An 18,215-nucleotide genomic window follows, 5' to 3' on the forward strand; every position below is an offset into this window, starting at 1 on the left:
TTGCTCCCATCCTTGCAGCCCTGCGTCTGCCCGGCTGATGTCCAGGCTGCCTCACTCCCCATCCTGTCCCCTTGCCAACCCTGGCCTGACACACAGCCCAAGGGGCACCTGCAGATTGGAGGCCTCCTGAGAGTGGTTTCAGGGTGCCTCTGTCACTCTCAGTACAAGTCCCAAGTACTCTGGGGGCAGCGTTCTAGTCTTCTGTGTTTTGTATCTGCTGCAGTACCAAGCCCAGACCTAGGTATTCAGGTGGTGTATAATCAGTGCATGCCGGATGCAGGCGGGAGGCAGAGGGCCCTAAGTTTCATTCTGAAATAATTTTAGATTTACAAAAAAGTTGCAAAGACAGTAGGAGATTTCATGCATATCCTTCCCCCAGTTTCCCTTCATGGTAACATCATTTACATAACCACAGTAGGTCTGTCAAAACTAAGAAATGAACACTGGTACGATACTGGTACCTCCATCTCAGACTTGATTTGAATTTTAGTACTTTTTCGCTAATGTTCTTTCTCTGTTCCAGGACCCATTCCAAGATGCCACACTGGATTTAGATTTTTTTTTAAGATAACACAGAGGTTGCCCTACACGCTAGCAGTAGATAGGAAACAAATGTGGCTGCAGGGGTGGACCCAGAATAATGTCCTTAGATGGCTTGTGAGGCAGGAACCCAGGGCGGGTTATGGGGGCAACACTTGGCCTTCCTGACCCATCTGGGCTCCATAACCTGCTTCCCACCAGTTCAGCTCGGCTTATGCAAAGCATAGAGGGAGGGCGTCGGTGTTTGCTGGCTGGTGTTAATTACCGACAGGCCCTGTGTTGGAGCAGGCCGCCCTCCTGGGGTGCCCCAGTTTGTCCTGAGTGACAGTCCGGGGTGGGGGACCAGTGGCTCTGCCCATCCCTCCCCTTGCCCGTTGCCCTGCAGCTGGAAAGGGAGCAGTGGTGATAAACAGTAAGAACTGGGTGAACTTGGAGCCTATTGGGAGGACCCAGTGCCGCTCACGTCCTGAGTCTGGCAAGGCCAAGAGGAAGCGCTGACCCCTCTGAGGTTTGTCCCTGCAGGCAGCAGCTGGGTGCCAGTAGAGCTTGGGGTCACCTGGCCTGGTTTTGATTCTAGGCTGAGTGATCCTAGGGAGTCAGCTGACTTGTTAGACTCCCTTGTCTCCCCATTGTGAAAATGGGTGTGGGCTCCGAGGCTCAGGGCGCCTGGTCCCATGGGGCCGCCTCCAGCACAGGGCCTGGCTCATGGGGGGCACTCCCTGCCCTCCCCTTTTATTTCCCCTTCCCCATCAGCTGCCCCCACCTCCCTTCCTGCTTCCTCCCCATCCCCATCTCCCATCTCTCCACACTCAGGGGTCCCACACCAGCCCCCGCCTGGGGGAGCCTCCACATCATGCTCATTAAATCCCCTCTCCGGGGGTGCCCATCTCTCCAACACCATCTTTCAAGTGCTGGCTCAAATGCCACCTCGAAGCCTGGTCTCTCTGTGTAACTCTGAGGCCCCCTCCCTGCAGATCCCTGTGGCCCCATCACTTCCTACTTTATTTCACGGACGCCCGTAACGTGGTCGTGTCTGCCCCAGGGACCGGCTGCACCTCTTGCACCCTGGACTCACCAGCACCAGACACAGTGCCTGGCACATTAAATGCTTATTTTTTAGCATTGAGGTGAACTGAATGCTTGGAAGTCTCAAGTTCCTAGGGAACATCCTCTGGACTCATGGAAGCAAGTCTCCGGCCCAGAGTCCTCAGGTCTCCTGCTGGCGCCCTGGCCCAGCACCTGAGGGGCCCTGGCTGTTCTGGCAGACCGCATGCTCCGCCTCCTGCAAACGGCCCTAGGGGCAGCCGCTTGGGTAAGTTCCCCTTCCGCTTCCCCCTGCCTCCTGTCCCGCTGCTCCTCTGCTTCTCGGCGGGGCGCCTTGCCAGGCTCTGCACACCCCTGGCGCCCACAGAAGCACTCCTTGCCCCTGTGTGAGCTGTCACCGCCGCTCCTGGCCCCAGACGCCATGCAGGCCATCAAGTGTGTGGTGGTGGGAGATGGGTAGGTACCTGGCTGGACTTCCTCACATGCGCCATGGGGTAGCCCTGAGAACCTCCAGCCCAGGAGTCCCCAGCAGATGTAGGGGTCCCTGGGAGGGCTTCCCCCTCTTCTCCCAAGCGCTCCCAGGAGGCACCCCCTGACCCCGGCATCTGCCTGCTTGGAGGGTGCAGGGCTGTAGGTGGGAGTGCTTGGGGCAGGTCTCCAACTTCAGTTCTGTGGGTGCAGGTGGGGGGTGGGGAACCAAGAATCTGGCCTTTGTCTGGAGGCTGACCTGAGCTGTAATCACTGGCTTGTGCAGCTGTGTGTCTTTGGGCAAGTCACAGAGCATCTCTGAACCTCAGCTTGGCCATCTGGGAAGGGGGCCACACCCTCAGGGTTGATTGGGGTCGCCTGACATATTTTGAGTGGTTGTCCTACATGTAGTGTGTGCTCAATGAATGTTAGCCTCCTAGCCCCTCTCCTCCCCTGCTCCCCTCGCCTCCACCCCTCCTGGTTGGGGAGGGTGTGTGGGGGTGCGGATGAGGAGAAGTGGGGAGGGCGCCTGAGAGACACTGCTGGGGAGGGAGGGTGATCTTGGCTTTACTCCGGGGCAGGCTGGGCTGCGGGGCCTTCTCAGCTGTCAGACCTCAGCGACCTCAGATTGCCATGGCACCTGTGGGCCTCGGTTTCCTCATCTGTAAAATGACAGGGCCAGTATGTCAGTATGCCGTGCCTGCCAGCAACAATGTCTTAGGGCCCAGTCCCCAGGGACATCCTGGGGTTCTCTGTGAGTCCAGCCCAGACACCCCAGTGTGTCCTAGCTGGGCAGAGGCCAACTCTCCTATTCTATAGAGGGGCAACCCGAGGCCTGGAGAGAGTCAGACCTTTCCCGGCCTGGACTCTGCTGGGCCTTGAAGGCCGGCTCACCGGGCAGCTCCCGGCCGATTCCGGTGTACAGCCCTTATCTGCCCACCTGCCTGCCGGGCCCGCGCACTTCTGCTTTGTGTTTGATCTGAGGAGGGGAGGGCAGAAGCCAAGGGCGGCTTCCCTGTCATTCAAAGCCACCTTGGAGGCAGGCCCCAGGGAGGGCAGCAGCGGGGAGGAGAGGGCGCCCAGCCTCCTCAGAACAGGAAGTGGCGAAGCTGAGGGGAGCAGGGGAAGGCCCAGGGCTGCCCCCTTTGTCCTGTCGGCTTCCCGCTGTGTTCCCCGCGTCTCCCACCCAGCCCACCAGACTGAGGCGAAGACGGCGTGTGGCCGTCACTCTACTTGGGCACTAACTGGGCCCTGGCCTTTGCCACATCCCTTCTGTTTCATCCTCCCACCAACCCAAATACGGGGTCCATTTCATAGATGGGAAAACCAAAGCTCGGAGCAGTTGAGTTCTCTTGGACTCCAGAGCGCAGTGCTCCTAACTGCTGGGCCCCTGGTGGGGTGGGAGGGCGGGCTGGGGGGCAGCTTTCCTAATGTTTACCGGCTGCTCTGCTACACCGGGCACTGTGCTAGGTTCTTTTTCGGGCTTCATCTGGTTAACTTCTCTGCAGGCTCCTATGAGGATGGGCTCATTCCTATTTTCTAGATGGGGGAACTGAGGCATAGGGGGGCTAAGTGACTTGCCCCAGGGTGTACCACTGGTAGGTGGTGGAGCTGGGATCCGAAGCCCGGGTGTGTGGTAACAGAGCCCTGGTCAGGCGCCCCGGGGCCTTGTCCGTTTCAGGGAGTCTCCTGGGCACCCCTTGCGTTAACCCTCTGTCTCACGGCAATGTCTCCTGGGGAAGCTTGTTAAAAATACAGATTCCCAGTTCTACCCCACCCACATCCATAGATCAAAGTCTCAGGGTAGGACCCCAAAGTCTGTCCTTTAATAAACACCCCAGATGACTCTTAATGACTCTCAGGTTTGAGAACACTGACATGGGAAACTGAGGCCCAGAGTGTGGGCCTGGGTCTTCCCTGAGGGCTGAGCTAGAGGACCAGACAGGTGCTTGGGAACCTCCCTGTGTCTCGGGCAGGGTCCATGACCGCTACCCTCTCGCACTTCCTGTCTTGCAGAGCCGTGGGCAAGACCTGCCTTCTCATCAGCTACACCACCAACGCATTCCCAGGAGAGTACATCCCCACTGTGTGAGTGCTCGGCAACGGGGAGACCGCGTGGTGAAGCCCACCCCCTTTGCAGGCCCTTCCTGTGCGCCGGGCATGCGGGGCCTTGGGAGTCTCCGCCTGGTAGAGCTGTTTGCTGACCTGGTTGGGGGACAGCAGCCAGTGCCCAGATGAGCTCTGAGCGCAAGTGGTGCGGGCTCCCAGGGCAGAGAGAGACGGCGTCAGGGTGCGTTGGCGCTGGAGGGGAGCAGGTGGCCTTCAGGCTGGGCCTCCGCAGGAGGTGGGAAGTGGGGCTGGGTGGGGGGAGGCGGAGGAGACACCCGGGACCCCGTGTGGCGGGGCAGGGCAGTGCCATCTGGAGGCCTCCGGAGCCCCGTTCTCCTGTTGGATGTGGAGGCAGGACTGTCAGCGAGTGCCTGTAGGAGTATGTGAGCAGCCCACCCGGAGGGAAGGGGATGTGTGGAGGCAGCCACCCGGCCCTCAGCGGCCCCTTACTCACAGGACAACTTCCCAGCCCGGATGCTCTGTATGCAATGCTCCGTGGGAGCTTCTCTCAGTGCCCCCTTCCAGCTCACGGCCCCTCGCTCTGCTTCATGCTCTGTCTGTTTCCATCCCTGCTGCCCACCAAATGCCTGGGCATGTCCCCCTCAGGGCCTTTGTGCAAACTGTTCCCTCCGTCCAGGCCGGCTCCAGTGCCCCCTCCTCAGGAAGCCCTCCTGAACCAGCCTAAAGGGCTCTCTCACTCCCCAGTGACTTTATCTGAGCTTCCCTGTAACCATGAGCCTGTGCAGTCCAGGGAGCCAGCCCACTTCTTTCCAGGTCACCCCCCTGTCTAAGCACAGTGGCTTATACACAGTGTAATCTATACAGCGTCTGATGCACAATAGATATGTTTCGAATTGACCGGAGTTGAACTTCACTGAGAGGCTCTAGGAGGATGGATTGTAGCTACCTACCATTTATTGAGGGCCTACTGTGTGCTGGCCCCTGCATGAAATGTCACACGTGTGACCCCATGTACTTCTTGAGACAGATGGGTATTATACCCAGGACACCCAGCGGGGAAGCTGAGGCTCACAGCAGCTAAGGGTCACTGGGTGGGCTGAACACAGCTAAGGGTCAACCTCTAGGGTCACTGGGTGGGCTGGGCTCCTGCTGCCATTTCTCCTAGGGACACTGACCAGTTACCTCAGGTACCCCGGGCAGGAGGAAGGCAGGCAGCCAGGACAGGACAGAGAAATCTGAGTAGGGAGCTTGGAAAACTTTTCTTCTGCCACAGCTCAGTTCCCTGACCCCACGTGGCCAGGTGCTAGTGCATGCCGCTCCCTGCACTGCCTCTGTCTGCCCAGTCATCAGGCACCTCCTAGTGCTGGGAGGCTGCAGACCTGAACAGGGAGGCTGGCACAAGATGAGGTAAGGTAGCTCTTGCAGAAGGCCATTGTCCACAGAGGTGTGCTGGCACTGCCTCTATTCCTGCCTCTGCCTGTCCCAGCTGGGCTGGAGGGCTCACTTATTAAAGGACCTCAGACCAATCACTTCCATTCTCTGAGCCTCAGTTTCCCTTTCTAGAAGAAGAGGAGGCTGGGAGGGAGAGCCCAAGCTCATTGCCCAGGGTGCCTCCCCTATGAGAGATGGAAGATGTGATTTCTGGTGCAAGATGGCAGGACTAGGGGAGGCCAGAAGGGCCAGTTGCTCTTAGCACTTGGAGACCTCTGGCCCCACTGGTCCCTGCAGGACTCAGGGCACTGGACAACCTTGCAGAAGGACAGACAGAATGGACCAGATAAGGTCTGTCTTCCTAGGACTCTGAGTAGGGTCAGAGACTAGGGCCGGCTTCATGGGGGTGCCATCTATGAAGTCACACTGAGACCCCAAGCTTAGAAGGGTCCTGCACTGAGCTTAATGCTTTATGATTCCTGTCTTAAAATTGTTTTTTTTTAATTGAAGTACAGTTGATACAATATTATATTGGTTTCAAGTATACAACATAGTGATTTGACAGTTATCTACCTTATTAATGCCAGTTAGTGTAGTTACTATCTTTCAACATAGAAAGATATAGTATTATTGACCATATTCTTTATGCTGTGCTTTCATCCCCATGACAAATTTATATTACAATTGAGATTGTGAATTTTTGAACAAAGGACCTTGCATTTTCCTTTTGCCCTGGACCCTGCAGAGTATATGACTGGTCCTGCCTGGCACCCTTCTTGGTCTTCCAATATAGAGTTGCTCAGCTCTGGACAAGCCCCCAGAGGGGCTCCTGCTGCATTGCCTGCACCCCTGTGACAGGCTCAAGTTGCACTGAGCCCTCGCCAGTGGAGGGTGTGGGCAGGGGGACGAGCAGGCAGCCCAACATCCCTGGCACAGAGATAAGGTCTGGAGAGTGTCTGGGCTGGGGAAGGTGGGTTTGCTGGGGGCTGGGAGGCCTGCGCTGCTGACACAGGATCAGATAAGCTCCGGGGGAGAGCTGAGCTCAGCGTGCTTCTCGGAGCGGGGGTGGGGTGGGGGGGTGGGGGTGGGGTTAGCAGCTCAGGGTCCAGTTTCGCAGATGGGGAGACTGCAGCCTGCTCTGTGGCTGGGCCTGGGCTGGGTGGTAGGATACAACGACCTGGCAGGAAGACCCTGCTCTTGTGTGTCTGTGATGGAGGGGGGTCTCTGTCTTCTGTTTCTCCTCCTTATAACTAGTCTCAAATGGAAGCCCAGGTGGGCTTTCAAAAGTGAAAATTAGATGGAGTCATTCCCTGGCCTAAATCCCTCCCACAGCTCCTCTTCACACTCACAACCCATCTCCTATTCTGGCATGTAAATCCCTGAAGGAGGACCTCCCCGCAGACCCCTCCCCTCCCGTGCACCCCTCACCTGGTCCACCCGACTCCCAGGCTTCCCTGCAGATCCCAGACATCCCAGCCTCTGCACGTCCCCTTCCCATCATTCAGTTCCCTGCTGAGGTAGCGCCTTCCTGACCCCTGCTTCCCCCCAAGACCCCTCCACCCCCACCACCCCACATGATGTCCTTCCCAGCCCTTCCCAGTCTGCCTTTCCCTGCTGGGGTGGGAGCTCTGTGAGCCTAGCTCTCTGTTGTCTTACCAGCTTTTACAATAGAGTCAAGCCCATTGCTGGTGCTCCATAGTGACTGGACTACCCTGGTGGGCAGGTGGGCAGCTCCAGGCTGCCCTGAGAAGGTGCTGGCATTCGGCCACCAGTTGGGGGAACAGCTCTATGGGCCTCTGCCTGGGAAGGACGAACACAGCTAAGTTAGATCGGATCAGCCAGTACTCTATTTTTACCTTCATTTGTGAGCTGGTAAATCAAGTGTGGAGTTTCCATAGATAGGGTAACATCCAGCCCTCCTGTCTGGAACCCACAAGGGACCCTGCCGGGCTTTCTGGCCTCCAGGCATGTTATACCCTCCCTGTGGCTGCTGGTTAGAACCTCCCTGCCTTGGCCCGGCCTGGGACACCTCCCCGCCTCCCCCATCTCCTCCAGTCATCCTCCCCTCTCCTGCCAGCTCTGTAAGCGCCTCCCACTGCTACTCACCGCGCCCCCCCAGCCCCCCAGCTTCCCTCTGACCCTCGTCCAAGGCTCCTCTATGCAGTGGCCCAGAGGGACCTTTTCTAGATGCACATGTGATCACCTCACCTCCTGCTTGGTGAAGCCCCTCTGTGGCTCCTATTGCTCTAGGGACCGAGACCTGAATCCTAACAGTGACCCCTGCCCCGCCTGACCTGCTCAATGCTCCCTGGCCCCCAGGTCACCAGGTGCACCCACCCTAGGGTCTCTGGGTTCTTTGCATGTCCATCTTCCTTTCAGAGGGGTGGGCTTAGGTGGGGTCAGGTGGTGCCTGGGTGCTGAGCCCACTGTCACCTACCTCCATGCCCCTCGTCCACTCCAACGCAGGGTCAGGCCTGGGCCTGCAGAGTGCAGAAAGGGCCTCCACGGACTCGGGGTGAAAACACCCCAGCTGTGTGACCTCGGGCAGGCCACCCCAGTCTCTGGTCCCAGTTTCCTCATGTGTAACTGGTAGAATCCACTTCCAGGGCCCACTGAAACCACCTAAGTATTAAGGACCTGCAAGAGCACTGGCTACCCCTGGATGCTCGACAAACAGGAGCCCCCTGCCCTCCCCACAGCTCAGGGGCAGCCCCCACGCCCCGGCCCAAACTCCACTGAGTCTCCAGCCATGAAATAGCAGTGATGCTTGCCACATGGCAGTTTCTGAATTAGGTAGCAGGATCCAGCCCAGGCTGTGCCACCACTGACTGTGACATCTTGGACAAGTCCCTTCCTGTCTGGGAGCCTCAGTTTCCTCATCTGGAAAATGAGAGTGAGGGTTGGCTGCTGTGGTGGTGTAAGGGTGCTCTGGTCCTGGCTGCCTGTGGGTTTCTGAAGCAAGGGGGACACGGGGGAGGTGCAGCCATTGATGCAGCCCTGCAATGATCAGGCTCTGGCAGGTGGTCCTCTGGAGAGAGACTGGTCGAGGGGGAGTGTGTGAGTGAGGACATCAAAAATGAGGTTGTTCAGCTTCCTAACATCTCCCCCCTGGTGCGGCTTGATGTCCTCTGTCTCTCTGGATCCTCTAATGGCTCCAAGAAATAAGGCATTTCTCACAGTGAAGAAAGTGAGGCTCAGAGAAGTCAGGTTACTCCCCCAGGCTCACACAGCCAGCATGAGGCTTCACAAAGAGCTGTGTTCCTCCCAATTCTGGGGGCTGTCCTGGGGTGGCTGTCCTGGATGAATCAGCCTTCTTGTGCCTCATTTGTCGACTCACTCGCTCACTAATGGGTGTCACAGAAGGAGCAGGGCTCCAGTCCCAGCCCCTGTGCTTATGAGATGGCTGGACTTGGAAAACTTTCTTGACATCTTGGGGCCTCAGTTTCCTCATCTATCTAATGGGAGTGAATTGAGGTCCTTTTGCCTTGGGTCACATGGGACTTCAAGATCTAACTATGAAGGCCTCCAGCCCTCTGCCCGGCCCCAGAGCAGTTGCTTGCTGCAGCTACAGGTCCCAGGATCCAGCACTTCCCCATTGCCATGGCCCCTGAGATCCTGGGGGTGGCTCAGAGAAGACAGAAGCCTTTAGCTCAAGGAATCTTGGGAGGTTTTTTGGCACCAGAACTTCAGACTGGACACTAGAGGAGAGAGTACCCCTATACCCCAAGAGTGTACCGAAGGAGTGTTTCTGGCTGAAGCCAAAGACAATACCGGTGCTTCTTTCCCGTCATGCCCAGTGGTGTCTGGACAGTGCCTTCTTCCGGAAATCCCATGGCAGTATGGCTGGTATCTAGAGTAGGTCCACAGAGCACCTAGTATGTGGGAACACTGTGTTGGCCTCAGGGTGCTGTGAGAAATAAGCCAGGCCTGGTGCCTGCTATTTGGTTTGCTGGGTTCCCCAAAAACTGCTGGGTTGGGACCCTGGCTGGAGGTCAGGAAAGGCTTCCTGGAAGAAGTGACCTTGAGATGGAGCTGGAGGGGGTGAGTAAGAGTCAGCTGGCCCCAGGGAGGCTGAGTAGGGAAGAGTGGGAAGTCAGGGGAGGGGAGTTTGCAGGAACTTTCCAGGCAGGAGAGCAGGGCCCTCTGAGGAACTGAGAGGCGACCAGGAACACTCCAGGGCTGGACAAGCAGTGTGCTAATTAAGTCAGGCTGCCGGTTTTGGGGGGCAGTGTCTTTCTCAGGACTGGTACCTTTGGAGTTTCTCTGAAGCATTAGGGCTTCTGCAGCCTGTCACTGAGCAGCATTCTCTGAGGGCTTCACAGAGAAGGTGGCATCCCAAGGGCTTCAGTTAAGTTTGGTTTAATTCTGTTCCACTTGCACTCACTGGGTGCCAGGCCTGAGACTTCAGAGAAGAAGTGGGCAAGAACCCTGCCCACATGGAGCCCACAGCCCTTGGCAGGACAGAGACACACTAACTGCCTGTTCAAGGTCAGGGCAAAGCGGTTGCCTGAGGGAGGGAATAATGACCTCTTTCCAGGCGGGGGCCAGGGAAGGAGGTGGCCTGGAGGTTTTTCCACAGAGCAGGACTGCCTGGGCAGCGTTTTGAAGCGTGACTAGGAGGCAAAGGTGAAAGGAGATAGAAGGGGACTCCAGAGAGAGGCACAGATGGCAGCAATAGCCTGGAGTGCGAGCAGGCCATGGTCAGGGCAGGCGGGAATATCTGGACAAGGAGAGGTGGGGAAGGGCATTCGGGGAGGGGCATAGCCCCAGCAAGCGCAGGGAGGCAGGCAGTGCGAGCCTTGCCCAGGAAACAGTTTGGCTGGTGTGTGAGAGAAGCCGGAGGAGCCTGAGGTCTCAGTGGGCCAGGTCAGGGGACAAGGAGCAGGACCTATGTGGGTGACTGCACTGAGGAGAGACAAGGTTGTGGTCCCCATCCTTTAGGGGCAGCGGGGGAGGGCATCTGAGGAAGCAGAGCTGGGGCCCAGGGCAGTGAGCTGGCTGCCCAGTCAGATGGAACTGGCTTCTCACTGGGTCTGGCCACGGGCCGTGTCGCCACACTTGGCCGACACCTCTCTGATCCCACTTTTCCTTCCCCCAGCATGAGCAACCAGCACCTTTCTCTCAGGGGTGTGTGCAGTGGGAAATATTGTTGGGTTGAAGTTTTTCAAACTCTGGAAGCTTGCTGGGTGGCCCTGGAAGCCCCTCCGGTGCTGGCGGGGCCTTCAGCAGTGGCGTTCGGTGCTCCCCCCAGCCCTCCAACCGGGGTCTCTGCCCCGTGTGCGGCGGCCTTTCTGCTGCTTGGTGGACAAGCAGTCTGGCTCCCAGCCCCACTGGGGGATGCGATGCGCAAGAGTGCTCCAGGCCTTCCCCCGTTGCCCACAACCCTATAGCGCGCTCTCTACTGGCTGCTGGCCCTTCCTCATCTCTTCCCCACCCCGGTCCCATCCCTTGGCCACCAGGGTCACTTCCTAAATAAGCCTCTGGTGCTCCCTTCTTTGTCTCAGCTTTGCTCTTAGGTTGGACACTCATTCAACAAACACTGGGTGACCGACCTCCGTGTACAGCATGGGAGGTGGGTAAAGTTTAATGTGATCAGGCCTTGGAGGGGTTGCTGTGCAGCCTCTAAAAACTACCTCTCCAGAGGGTAGGTAAGGGCAGGAAAATGACTGAGACAATGTTTTCCTCTTTATTATTAACTGCTTTAATTTTTTCAATGTAATGAATCAGTAATGAAGTAAATGAAGAGTCAGGTGCACAGTGCTGTGTGGCTCTGGTCCCTCCACAGCCCCTCTCTGGGTCCTGGCCTCTGCCACTGGTAACTCAGGGCTGGACAGGAGGGCCCTGGGCTCTGGGGATGGAGACTGACCCTTCTGTCTCGCCTGCTTCATACAGGTTTGACAACTATTCGGCCAATGTGATGGTGGACAGCAAGCCGGTGAACCTGGGGCTGTGGGACACTGCAGGACAGGAGGACTATGACCGCCTGCGGCCGCTCTCCTACCCACAGACGGTGCGCTGCCCCCAGCCCTCCTCTCGGCTGGGCTTCTGCTCTCCCTGCTCCCTCTGCCTGGGCTCCCCCTGGGCCAGCTGGGCCTGGGAACCCTGACCCTCCAGGCCCCTGGCATGCAGGGACACCCCACCGGCCCTGTGCCCTTCCACCACTCTCATGGTGCCTGTCTGCCTGCCCCTCCTCCTTATAGGCTCTGACACCACCGGGTGCCCCTGGGGAGGGGCAGGCAGGCCTTGGACAGGACCCCAGTGGGGAGCCCAGGACTCTGAGCCTTGGGGCTCTGGGGTAGGGATGGGGGGAGGGGGCAAGCCTACAGGGGACTCTGTGGCTGCTAGGCCCCCCACATCCTCTCCCTCCAGAGTGGCAAGGAAGGGGCTGGGGCTGGCAAGCAGATGGTGGGGTGGTGAGTGCACTGTGAGGGGTGTGCGTTCTGGGGCTCCAGCTGCAGGCCCTCTAACTGTCAGCCTCACTCTCCCCATCTGCGGAATGGGGGTTGTAGCAGCACTTACTGCAAGGCTGTGGGGACTCACCTCTCAGAACAGGCCCCGGCCTTTAGGGAGTGCTGGATAAACAAAGGGCAGCTTGGTGGTAGAGGCCGCCTCCTGCTCTGGCAGATCCTAAGCCGCCAGCGTGCCCTGGGCCACTCCACCACTCAGGGAGCCCAGGACGCGCCCCTTAGAGGCTGCCCAGGAGTGGGGTCCCGCCTCTCCCGGTGGGTGAGCCTACCTACTCTGTCCCCAGGACGTCTTCCTCATCTGCTTCTCCCTCGTCAGCCCGGCCTCCTATGAGAACGTCCGCGCCAAGGTGAGCTGGACTCAGTGGGACCCTGGGCAGGGAGGGACGGCAACTCTAGGCCTGCCCCTGGGGCCGCAGAGGCTGTGGGCGGAGAAGGCCCCCCAGGGCAGGCCAGGGCCAGGGCACTCAGGGCTGAGTCTTGGGTGGGGCCTCACAGGGCGCCGGGGGAGTTCGCTTACTTTGCCCCCTGACCTTGTTCCCTCTCCTCCCATGAAACTCATGCCTCTGCTTATACCACGGAACCTCTGCTCACCTCTTATCTCTGCACAAAATCTTGCCTCCTCTCTTCCTGCAAAACCTCACGTCTCTTCTTCTCACACCCTCATGTCTTGTTGCGTTTGCTGCCCCCCTGCTCCCCACTCCCCTGCACGCCCTCTGGCCCCGCCCACCTGCCCAGTGGTTCCCGGAGGTGCGGCACCACTGCCCGAGCACCCCTATCATCCTGGTGGGCACCAAGCTGGACCTGCGAGATGACAAGGACACCATCGAGAGGCTGAAGGAAAAGAAGCTGGCACCTATTACCTACCCGCAGGGCCTGGCACTGGCCAAGGAGATTGGTACACGGCTCTGGCTGAGGGGGGAGCTGGCAGAGTGGGGGGCCCCATCTCAGCCTCATGGGGATTGCAAACGTGGGTTCCAGGGCCAGGCTGTGTGGGTCACACTGCAGCTGTGCCAGGTACAGTGGTGTGACCCTACATGAGTGAGTCTTTGTGCCTGTTTCCAGATCAGTAAAACCCGGCAATAGCCATAGTTCTGGGTGTTTGGGAGGACTAAGCGCATTATCACCCATGAAGCTCCTAGGGCCGCCCCATACACAGGAGGCACTCTGCATTCGTGTTAGTAGTGGTGGTAAAATCCGTGAGTAGATACTGAAATAAGTGTGTTTTGAGAAGACAGGAGCTGGGGGGGAGGAGGGAGTGAGGTGTGCTGTGGTCGCTCTGACGATGAGCTTGGTTTTTCTGGGAAGGCTTCCTGGAGGCGGTGCTTCTGCACTGGGTTTGAAGGGTGACTTCCCTTCCTCCCCCTTCTTGCCTCCCTTTCCTCACCTGCTAGCTTCTCAGGCCAACTCCCCTGTGCCTCTTGATCACTGGGCCAGAGAAGCAAAGTGACTTCTCGAGGTGGCTAGGAGGTGGCAGAACCGGGACTGGGACACAGACAGCAGACCGGGTGGGGGGCTCCTCGCGGCGGCTCAGGGCTGCCTGCCCCAGGGAGGTGGTGACTGATGGGGTTGGCCTCTCCATGGTGCTGTGGCCTGCTGTCCCTGGTCGTGGCACCCTGCCTGCAGCCCCGGGATGGGGCGCTCGCCCGCTTGCCCAGGACCGTCAGCCAGGTTTGGTCGCCATGAGCAGTGGCCCAGTGGCTCAGGGCTGTACCTCACAGGGTCCGCGGGCCCAGGGGCTGGCCTCCGAAGGTGGAGCTGCCCCACCCCCTCCCTGCCCCAGCCCTACCCCTCTTCCTTCCGCCGGAACTGGGAGGGCCCTGGGGACTCACATCTCTGCACAGGAAGAGAAACCGCAGCCACCACCTCCGGCTTCCCGCGACTAGCCCAGTGACATGGCCGTCGTCCCCGGGGTCCTCAGGCGGCCTCGTAAACCCCGGCCCTATGCCCCGTCCTGGGGGCTCTGGCTCCCAGGCCACTGGCCTTTCTTCACAAGTACCAGGGATGACACCCCTGCCTTCTCTGCTTTCGGACCAGTCTGCCCCCTGGACTCCTTCCGCCCAAGACGGACTGTCCAGCCTCCTTCTTTCCCTATCCCTTTTAAGGCATGCGCTTTGGGACACGGAGAAGGGGCCCGGAAGCCTGGATTCAGGTCCCGGCTCGGCACTGGCTGTGTGACCTCCCGCTGTGGCTCCCCTTCTCTGGGCCTCAGTCTCCCTGTACACACAAGCCCGCAAAGGTGCTTTCTCCTCTATAAGGAGATGATCTGGGGTCCTGCCTTGGCCTCTAGGCAGTGCCTCCTGGGGCCCATCCCATGTGGGGGAGGGGCTGGGCAGCCCCTTGACCTTGCTTCAGACCAGCCCAGGCCCAAGGGGAGGCCTGCGAGGCCTGGGGGGCCTGGGCCGCTGATGAAGAGGATGGCAGCCGCCTCTGCTCACCGGCCTGGGCGATCTCGCTGGGGTGTGGGGGCAGCTCTAGCCCTGCTGATAATCACAGCAGACGTGGACTGAGCCCTTCCTGGGTGCTGGGCCTGTGCATATCCCCACTTTGTTCTCACAACTACAAAGGAGGGGCTCTCATCACCTCCACTTTACAGGCTCAGCTCAGGGAGGAAAAGTCACTGACCCAAGGCCACCCAGCCAGGATACGGCTGAGTTCAGATTCGAGCCTGGGCTGCCTGGCTCCCTCAGTCATGAAGATCGGGGGCGTCTGCTGCCCCCTGGCCTGCCTCCACCCCTCTCTGCAGCTCTTCTACCTGCCCTGGCTCCGCGTGACCAGCCATCACATGTCAGCCTGCTCTAGACAGATGGCAGACTGAGGCTCAGAGAGGGGGCTGGCCAGTGGCCTAGGGGAGGTCAGGGGTGGAGCTGAAGGGAACCCAGGCCCCCAGCTCAGGACCCTTGCTCTGGACACCACTGAGCTAAGAAAAGCAAGAGGGCGTGGGTGCCAGGAAGGAGGCAGCTGGTGGCTGTGGAAGAAGTGGACACTGGCGATGGTCCCTGACAGGAAGGCGGTGGTCAGATGCCCAGTGACACCCTTCTAGGCACAGAGGGTTTCGGTGATGAGACTCTTGGACCAAACTCAGGGTCTCGTTCCGGCCAGCCAAGCCCTGGGACCATTGCCTGCGCCCCCAGGCCTTTCTTGCTGTCTGTGCCCTGGGCTCCAGCACAGGGAGAAGGCTGTCCCCTCATGGGAGAAGGAGGAGCTCTCCAATTCCCGGCCCTCTCTCGGGGGGGCCCCAGCTGCCCCTCCGTGGAGGAGAAACACCCAGCATGTGACTTTGGATGAAGTGACTTTGCCTCTAGGAGCCCCAGTTTCCTCATCTGTAAGGTGGGGTGCTGCTAAGGAACATTCAGGTGACACTGAAAGGTCCTGAAGAATGGGCCAGAAGTGTGTCAGCCTCCTGGAGGAAGCCTGGAGGCAGGGGTGTGGCTACTTTCTAGAAGAAACTGAGGCCCAGATTCAGTCACTCTAGCTTGAGCCCTTTCTTCCCAGGAAAGTATCAAAAATCCTGCCTGCCTTCTGCAAATGAAGGGCTTATGTGTCTAAGAAAGACACAGACCACTCTAGTGGGTCTTCACCTCTCCCTTGAATTCAAGCTCTCTATTTTGTGCATGTGGAGACTTAGGCTCAGAGAGGTTAACACCCTGCTCTGAGTGACACAGCTCAGGTGGCCGCCACAGCCTAGCACTGTTGTTTGGCTTGGGAGGGGTTTCTGCCCAGGGCCCTCCCCTGACCTAGGCCTCTTTTCTCTTGCTGCCCTGCCCTAGACTCGGTGAAATACCTGGAGTGTTCAGCCCTCACCCAGCGAGGCCTGAAAACCGTCTTTGATGAGGCGATCCGGGCCGTCCTGTGCCCCCAGCCCACGCGGCCGCAGAAGCGCCCCTGCATCCTCCTCTAGGGGTGAGAGCCTGGCCCTTCTGCACAGCCTCCCCCACCACACACATACAGCAGCCTCTGCTGCGAGGGGGCGTTGGTCTTCACTGGGACCAGCACTGAGGCCAGGACCAGACAGGGAGTATCAGAGTGGCCTCAGCAACCCTTTCTGCCTGAGCCAGTCCAGCTCGGTGGAGCCCAGTTCCTACAGAGAAGGTCCAAGATATCAGGAAACACCATGTGGCCTGAGTTAGGGGGTGGGTGTCCCTGAGCTCCCATTCTGCCATCCCTGCAGGAGGGCCGGGAGGACCCGGATGGAAAGATGCCTTGGCCCAGTCCCCTAGGAAGGCCCACCCCTAACACGCATATGCAGGGATGGGGGCAGGGCAGACTGAGCCGGGGCACCTGGGGCAGAAGAGGGATCTGTGTGGGTTGGAGGCAGCCTGCAAGGCTTCCTGGAGAGGTGAGACAAGGACAGAAGGACTTGGTGTGGTGGCAGAGCAGGGAGGGCAGCCGTGGTGGGAGGGCCAACCTGGGGCCAAAGCCCGGAGGTGGGAAGGAGCCATGAGCCAGGAAAGCCGCCAGTGAGCCGTACATTCTGCTAGTCCCCAGATTCTCACCGCTGGCTTGTCTCCCTTCCAGGTGGCATCCAGCCCACTCAGTCAGATGGTCTGACCGCCCAGGGTCCCCACCCAAAGCCCAGTGGTATCCTGGCTGGCCACGCTGTCCCCCTCCTGTGGCGTTTCTTAGCAGATGGCTGCAGAGCTTGGTTGACCATTTTCTCTGTGCTGGAGGTCCTCTGGGGCCCAAAGGGTGTGAATTTGCAGGTGCTGCATCCCAACCCCCTCATGTTCCTGCCTTCCCAGGAGCCAGAGGGGAGCCCCAGGACCCAATAAGCCACCCCTGCATTACTGTGGTCAGTGCCAGCTGCCACATATGGCAGTCTCTACCTGTGTAGTCCAGCCCACCCAACGCCTGCATCCCCTCTGAACATTCCGGGCCGATGGCTGCGGCCCACCCCTCGTATTCGTCCAGGGACGGGTCACGCTCCCCCCTGCTGCAGGCTCCTGCAATACTGATGGCCCTGCTTGTCAGACAGTCTCCTTCTACTGGCTAAAATGAGTATCTCAGAAGTTTGCTTCTCTTGTCTTCATTCTCCTTTTGGGGACAAGATAAAATAGATCAAATTCCCTAAATGTCCCTGACAATACAGTAGTCCCCTAATTCCCAGACAACAAAATGCTTTGGGTTTCCACTTTCTGTTCTTCAAGAGCTCCCAGTTATCCTCTCTGCCCCCAGAAGTCCTGAAGTTCTGAGGCAGGACCCTCCAGCTCACTGGCTTCCTGGTATCAGTCAATCAAAAACCTGCGTCCTGCTGAATCCTGCCATCTCTCAAGTCTTTCTGTTCCACTCACAGGATCCTGAGCTGCATTTGCCCATGAGAGTCTTAAAACTTTCAGACCCTATCAGTCAGAACTTTGGCTATTGCGAATAGAAAACCCAATTCAACCTGCTTAAAGAGAAAATAAATTTATTGATTCAAGTTTGGAAATATGATGACTTTAGGTGTAGCTTGATCAAGGAGGCTCAAATTATATGATAAGGGCTTACTTTCCTGTACCTCTTTGCTCTGTCTTTTGCTGTTTGGTTCATTCTCTGGAGGTGACTCTCAGGGCTTCATTTTTCCAGGGTCAAGTTCAGCAAAAAAGGGCAAGTGTCTGCCTGGGCAAAGTTCTAATTAAGGTTTACTCTGATTGGACCAGTTAGATCTTGGGCCCTCCCCCTTCAACCAATCATACTTGTCAGGTGGATGCTGTGCTCTGACTGGCTAGACCTGGACCACATGCCTTGCTAGACTGGGAGTGGAGGCAACGCCATCAAAACCAGGCACACTAGGGTTGAGGGACTGTTCCCAAATGGAGACTGAGAGTATTGCTGGAATTTGGGGATATGGATGTTAGGCAGCCAGAAACCCTCCACCTCTGCTACTGGAGGCCACAGGGAAGTGTCCCAGCAAGCACGAAGCAAAGGCAAGTCTCTTTACAAGAGAGACGGCACTGTTGTGAGGGCTTCAGGAATTCATCCATGAAGCACACCGGTCCTTGCTGTGGAATCAGCCCCACCTTGATGTTTGCTAATTCACAAATGCCAGTCTTGCTGCTCCTAGGAGCCATCACTCTTCTCTAGCTAAACTTCATCCATTCATCCAACGTGTATTTACTGAGTGCCTACTTTGTACCAGGCACTGTTCTAGGAGCGGGACTGCAGTGGTGCACATGAGTTCCTGCCCTCAGAGGGCTGACACCTTAGAGAGGCTAAAAT

At 58.3% G+C, this 18,215-nt stretch overlaps 1 protein-coding gene across 1 annotated transcript; it reads left to right on the forward strand.

Moving 5' to 3' along the window:
• The first annotated feature begins 1,866 nt into the window (after positions 1–1,866).
• RAC2 (Rac family small GTPase 2) lies at positions 1,867–17,445 on the forward strand. Its single transcript, XM_036891371.2, has 7 exons — positions 1,867–2,040; positions 4,069–4,140; positions 11,446–11,563; positions 12,305–12,367; positions 12,756–12,915; positions 15,788–15,920; positions 16,536–17,445. The coding sequence occupies exons 1-6, from the start codon at positions 2,006–2,008 to the stop codon at positions 15,916–15,918; spliced, it is 579 nt and encodes a 192-aa protein (XP_036747266.1). The 5' UTR covers positions 1,867–2,005; the 3' UTR covers positions 15,919–15,920; positions 16,536–17,445.
• The last annotated feature ends 770 nt before the right edge of the window (positions 17,446–18,215 follow it).

This window comes from Manis pentadactyla, chromosome 10 (genome assembly GCF_030020395.1).
Source record: "Manis pentadactyla isolate mManPen7 chromosome 10, mManPen7.hap1, whole genome shotgun sequence".
Taxonomy (NCBI): Eukaryota; Metazoa; Chordata; class Mammalia; order Pholidota; family Manidae; genus Manis; species Manis pentadactyla.